This window comes from Thunnus thynnus, unplaced genomic scaffold, assembly GCF_963924715.1.
Source record: "Thunnus thynnus unplaced genomic scaffold, fThuThy2.1 SCAFFOLD_113, whole genome shotgun sequence".
Lineage (NCBI taxonomy): Eukaryota > Metazoa > Chordata > Actinopteri > Scombriformes > Scombridae > Thunnus > Thunnus thynnus.
In genome coordinates this window covers 912-7,329 of record NW_027095876.1, presented here as the reverse complement: position 1 = coordinate 7,329, position 6,418 = coordinate 912, and the positions used below count along the sequence as shown (strand labels likewise).

Sequence of the window (6,418 nt, the reverse complement as noted above, 5' to 3'; positions counted from 1 at the left end):
AGCCCAGTATTTTATATTTCTGTATCTGATAATAATTCAATTACAAAGCATGTAATAATACCAGAATCCTAGAGCTGTTCCTGTCCTGGTGTGTTGTGCTTTAACCAAAAGGAGTGCAGTCACTAAGCTGTATGAAATGATATGGGCCTTCGCTGGCACATACGTTTGATAAGGTTTAGGAGCCACTGTGACAGATGTTAACAATAACTCTGCTCCTTTAATCCCAAAGTCAAGTTCAACAGCCCTAGAGCAAAACCAGCCAGTAGCCCTGAAGTCACCATGAATCTTTCACATTATATTGTGAGGAATTCCCATTATTTTGTTCCCCTGAACCAAAGAACATCTATATCATGTCAAATGGAAAGAATAAATGACTTTTACAGTATCTCACAGAGTCATAGTACAGACTGATCTGAATTATGTGAAAATCAATAATTTTAGGGGCACATTAATGGATTTCTGAGAATGTAAATGATATGAACTTCTACTTGTGGTCATGACTGTAGTTACAGTTGAGGACACTGAGGTCATGTCCTCTGTATTTTTGTGGGAATTTAAGCACTTTAGCAGCCTGTGTTTTTTGGGATGACCACTGATTGGAGTTTATAATATATCTTCTTGTGATGAACAGTCCCTTACTGTTCATGTTTGTGTAAAAAATCTAATTTATATGTTTGAGAGTCTGTGTGTTCCTTCAACTTGAATAACAGTGAAACAATAGGTGTGATGTGCTCAGGCAGAGACAGGCTGCTGTGTTAGTTCATATTTCTGGGCCTGACAATAGAACAAAGAACAGTTTGACAGTTCAGGGGAAAGAAGAGAAGAGACAGCTGATGGCTCTTAAAACAAATGGATGAACCCTCCACCCCCTCCCACCACCACCTCCAGCATAACGCCACACTGCTCACAACTCCTTCAGTCTACTGTGCCACAGAACAAGAATAGTAAGTGAAGAAAGCATCATGTGACATTGCAGTCATTCTGCACTGACGGCAGCACAGAGCGGTTTAGTTATCAGTAGAGTTGTTGAGTTGAGGTTCTCTTCCAACCTTTTCATGCATGAATTATGAAATCACAGAGTAATAATTTTTTTATTGTTTGTTTTAACTCTTAAACACCTGAAAAATCATGACAATAACTTATTTTAATATATTGTATTTAGACGTGTCCACTGTAGTTGACACTGTGCATCAACGGTGTAAAAAGTGATTCAGTGGAAATCAATATAGGTCCAGAAAAACATGTTTTATTAAGATATTAACATTTAATAAGAGCAAATGGTATGAATACACATAGGAACATTAAATAGCAGCAGCAATAGAGAGGACATGTCCTAGGCCCAATAGGCAGAATAAACCCTTTGGTGCATAACGTCCACTGGAGTGGACAGATGTATTTTCACTCACAGAAAAAAATGTACAAGAAAAATATTATTAAAAATCTGATAAAAGTATTTCTAACATTTTATTTATTTGAAAAATATATTTTTTTACCTGTTTCTTTCTCTGAGAATAAAAGGATTTAACAGATCTTCCTGAGCTACTCGGTGCATCTCCTCTCCGCTCCGCCATATGTCAAAATCACAGAGAGAGCCAAAAATGATATTCAGACGGAATTGTAGACAACACTTTAGGGGTTCACCACCTGATAGTTGGGACATGGTACTACAACTGAAATGGTTCAAATGGCTTCCAGATATCTGTCCACTGTAGTGGACACCGTGCATGAAAGGGTGGTAAAAAGAAGTAAGTTACTGTAAAAAGTGATCATTCTGATTTTGTTTCCCTCAGGTTGAGAACTTGACAGAAGAGCAGAAAAATGGTGAGGAGACGTTTGGTTATTATTTATACTATTCTCTATATACCCACTGCTACAACTGATAGCACTTACAAGCAGGACTGCTACTGTTAACAATGATAGTATGTGAAGGAAACGTTGTATTTAAGTTTTATTGACTTTCACAATTTGTCTTTACAGAAACAAGAATATAAAATATGCACATAGACTGTCCTTTACATGTAATTGTGCACAAGTACATCTGCTTAATGGATAATGATGATAACTGTCAGTGTGGCCCACCCTCTGCACTGAGCGTCTGAAGAGAGGAACTTTCCTCTACTGCTGATTTATTCTATAGGCCTGGAACACAGGAAGTATACCTCCACTTCAGCTGAAGGAAGCATGAACTAAATACGATACCTGGAGTCCCGCTCTGCAACACTGAGTGCAACAAGGATTAATATTAGGAGGAGGGGCAGACAATTGTGTCATGTTGTTAATAATTCTTTGAAAAAAGTGACATTATTATGTCATAACAGTGCTTTTTCCTCAATTGAGATCTTTGGGATTCTTAGTTTGTGTGACTATTTCATCAAAAAGGGGCTGTCAACGTTTTTGCTTCTAATTAGTTAGCTGACATACTTTACCTCATTGATCACCATGAAACTACTCAGGATATTTGTTTAGGGCCCCAAAATGTACCTGGCTGGCCCAGTTTATCAGTTGTTCCATAGCAATGGCTGTTATCATCTCTGTTACTTACTTACTCCTCTACAAAATCACAATTAATAGAAGCATCCAAATCCTTCAGACAGTTGTGCAGTTAAGAGCAGTAACTCTGCAGACGACCACCAGAGTGGATTCAGAACCACAGCTCCCAGTCAAGGTTAGGGTTAAGTGGTAGATAGAAGACAGCAGGGATCAACTAGACTGGGGTTTGTAGGATTTTACATTATTTAAGCTCAGTTTCTGTTCTGCTTTCATTCTAAGTTCTAATATGCCAATGAACCAAGTACTCAAAGTGTTTTGGCTGTAATAGGGCAACACAATTTCATCACAGAAGGATTAAAATGTGTCTAATGTTATTATTGACTGCTGTACTGTCCATTACTTATCAGTGTCCAGTTTTTGCTGACCATATAGTTGAGTTATATGGTAGTTTTTGAGAATATACTTTCTGTGTTTCTCACATAGAACATTATACTGTTATCATTATATGTAATTATATTGTATCAGTGTTAAGTTGTGAGGAGGACGATATATTGTATCAGAAAAAACAACAATTATAATAGTTAAATCTCGGTTTAGTACATAATTCTTGCGTCTCCAGGTGGGTGTTGTCAGCCAGTCACAGTCAAAAGTCTCGGGCCAGTTTTCACTCCCACTCTGCTGTTTGTAGTAAAAAGTAACTTAAACTCATATCTCCTTGTCAGACAGTAATGCTGGTTGTGTCTCCTCTAGAGTTCAAGGCTGCCTTTGACATCTTCATCCAGGATGCAGAGGATGGCTGCATCAGCACCAAAGAGTTGGGGAAGGTGATGAGGATGCTGGGGCAGAATCCCACCCCGGAAGAGTTACAGGAGATGATTGATGAGGTGGATGAAGATGGTATGTCAGCATCATGAAGTCTGTCACTTCACTGCACTGTTGACATCAAGACTGTAGCCGTATGCAATGTATATCTGGGAGCAGTAAAAGGCTTCACCCTAAATATCAAGGATATCACTGTGAGACTTTGGGATTCAAGGCCAAGGCAAACATTAAAGTAAGCACAGGAATTAATGGTTAGTAACCTCATAAGATGCTGACATTTTGAATGAAACATAAACCAGGTTTAGATTGAACCTCTCTGACATCACCAACCAGTGTCAGTCGTTCATTACAAACTCACAGTGATTTTAAGTTGTAGTGGAGATCCTAAAGTCTCCAAAGCTAAGATGATGCAGCAGACATGTATAATATTTCTATCTGATAAATGAAGAGCTGCAACAAGACGTTACAGAGTATAAATGATATTTAATGACATTAAAGCAACTAAAGGGAAAAGTTAATCTGATTTAAATGTGAAGTATGATATAGATATATGTCTATATAATATCATGGCGTGTGCTCACAGGCAGCGGTACAGTAGACTTTGATGAGTTCCTGGTTATGATGGTCCGCTGCATGAAGGAGGAGAGCAAAGGAAAATCAGAGGAGGAGTTGGCTGAACTTTTCCGTATGTTTGACAAGTAGGTTTCTCTTTATATTTCTGTTCATATTCTGCACAGTGTCACTTCAGAATTCCAAGGAAATGTCACCCTTGACTGTAAAATAAATCAGTATTGACTAACACTAGTAGATGGACATTGGTTTAAATATCACTAAAATCAAACAGAGCTCAACAAACACGAGCATACATGCACATATATAAGTACACATATATAGTACAAGTCCATAAGTACATATACAGTGTCTCCAAGTATTTACAAATATATAAAAAGGTTGGCACTGTGAAAACAAAGTTCATATTGAAGACTTTAATAATACAAAATTATTACTGATGTTTAAAAAAAAAAAAAAAAAAAAAACTTGTTGAGGTTACTTTTGACTGCATCTGAGATTGATTCTTTCATCTTGTGTTGAGGAACGGCGACGGCTACATAGACCTCGAGGAGCTGAAGGCCATGCTGGAGTCCACTGGAGAGGCCATCACTGAAGACGACATAGAGGAGCTGATGAAGGATGGAGACAAAAACAATGACGGCAAAATTGATTATGATGGTACGAAAGCCAAACCATTAGTAACACTCATATGCAAATATTGTACATTGGCAATGAAAGTTTGCATTTGACATTTGATGAGAATTAAAACTGCAATGCTGTGGCTCCTAAAACCAAAACAATGAGCTGAAAGAAGCTCTGAAGCTCTGCAGAGTCGTGGGAAGTAATTCTTTGTGCGTTTGTCACAACAAACAACATGTGTCCTATAACACGTCACCTGATCCATTATTAATATATAATATAATGTCATGTTTTAATATGTTTACATTTGTTGGGCAGCCAAAAGCATTTCATTCCTGATTGTTGTTGTAGACATTTCAGTGATAACTAATAACGACAGGAAGTGAACCAGCTGCACTACATGACTGTCACGCTATTCTAAAATGAATGAAATCAATCAGTAATTCTACAGGCCTGTATGTAAGACATCATGATGTAATTATTAAGATGACATTACTTTTTATAGAGATAATGCATGCCCAACCTACACCAGAGCCTACATCCAGGGTCTTGTCAAAGTGTTTGACTTTGTTCGTTCTCTCGCAGAGTTCCTGGAGTTCATGAAAGGTGTTGAATAAAGGATTCAGCTGAAGGCCTCACGCTGCAGCATCCTCACTTTCCATTGGCTGCAACACCATCGAAGGCCGTTCCTGAAGATATGCCTCCACCTCCTGTCTGCTTTAAACAACATCAGCAACACACACCTCCTCAACAGACTGCCCTGTCAGTTCATCTCAAACAACCTCAACAAAGCTCAGAGGTCTGCTGAGAGATCTCTTTGACAACAAATTCCTCTGTTTCTGATAGTGATGATGAATCAAAGTGTCATATAGAAGACTATTTTCAATAAAAAGTTTTTCAGAATTGCATATTTTGTCTGTCATACTATGTGATGTAATAATATGTTCATGAAACCGTATTTTACACCTTCAGAAAAATTACGTAGAACTTACTTGTTTACAAGGAGGGCATGGTGTGTGTGTAAAGATGTAGGGGTAAGAGAGCGAGAAAAAGACAAAAACAAAGTGGGCATTAACAATAATAATAAATAATAATGACGAGAGAGAGAGAGAGAGAGAGAGAGAGAGAGAACTCCTCTTACTCCATAACTATATAAAGTGTAATGTGAGCAGCATGTTAGCAGAGCAGCAACTGTTCTGTTTGTGTGTTTACACAGGAGGCGTTTAGGTACAGTGTTGAGTGTAGGTTTTGGAAGCGCTCAGAGCCCAATACACAATCACTGTCGTTACACATATGTGTGAAAAAAAGGAAAATAGAGTTAAAGGCATCTGCGTCCCCTGGACTAAGAGGTGTCGGGGCGAAACTGGGATGGATCAGGACAGCTGGCTGTGGCCACAATTTGATCTATGCATAATTTTTTTGTATCTATTCTCCATTATTTTTGTGTTTTCTTTTTGTTTCATTTTGTGTATTTGTTTTTCTTCCCTGCCTTCTTTGCTTTCTCCATCTTTAGGCTTGCTCCAGGCCCATAAGAGGTTGCTGGTCTGCTGCAGGTCAGAGCCTCTCTAGAGCAACACCCTCTCATATAAGACGGGGTCTAATCATTCTGGTCTTCATGAAGGGGACTGGGACGATGATCAGGCCCTCTGTCAGCAAGCTGTCAAAACTAGTCCAGTCCCCAGAGCCCCCTTCAGGTGCTAGGGTCTGGTCTGATGTGGCCGCCTTATTTTGGCAGTCTTTGGTGATGGACTGTGAGAAGAGATGTATAATATCCAACAGAAGAGAGATAGATAGATAAATATGTGAACAAACAAACCAGAGTCTGGGGTAGGGCCCAATCATAGAGCCAGCCTTTCTGATCATCTTATTGACCCCCCCCCCCCCCCCCACCCCCACCCCCAGCAGAGCACAGCAT

The 6,418-nt window shown here is 39.0% G+C and overlaps 1 protein-coding gene across 1 annotated transcript; it reads left to right on the top strand.

The window, feature by feature from the left end:
- Positions 1 to 1,677: 1,677 nt before the first annotated feature.
- LOC137178734 (troponin C, slow skeletal and cardiac muscles-like) lies at positions 1,678 to 5,411 on the top strand. Its single transcript, XM_067583959.1, has 5 exons — positions 1,678 to 1,821; positions 3,241 to 3,387; positions 3,896 to 4,010; positions 4,406 to 4,542; positions 5,089 to 5,411. The coding sequence occupies exons 2-5, from the start codon at positions 3,318 to 3,320 to the stop codon at positions 5,118 to 5,120; spliced, it is 354 nt and encodes a 117-aa protein (XP_067440060.1). The 5' UTR covers positions 1,678 to 1,821; positions 3,241 to 3,317; the 3' UTR covers positions 5,121 to 5,411.
- The last annotated feature ends 1,007 nt before the right edge of the window (positions 5,412 to 6,418 follow it).

Excerpts from the sequence above, each read along its gene's own strand:
- LOC137178734 (XM_067583959.1), top strand. The coding sequence starts at position 3,318 with ATGAGGATGCTGGGGCAGAATCCCACCCCGGAAGAGTTACAGGAGATG. Across the intron at positions 3,388-3,895 it reads TGATGAGGTGGATGAAGATG|GCAGCGGTACAGTAGACTTT; the intron begins GTATGTCAGCAT and ends GTGTGCTCACAG. Across the intron at positions 4,011-4,405 it reads CTTTTCCGTATGTTTGACAA|GAACGGCGACGGCTACATAG; the intron begins GTAGGTTTCTCT and ends TCTTGTGTTGAG.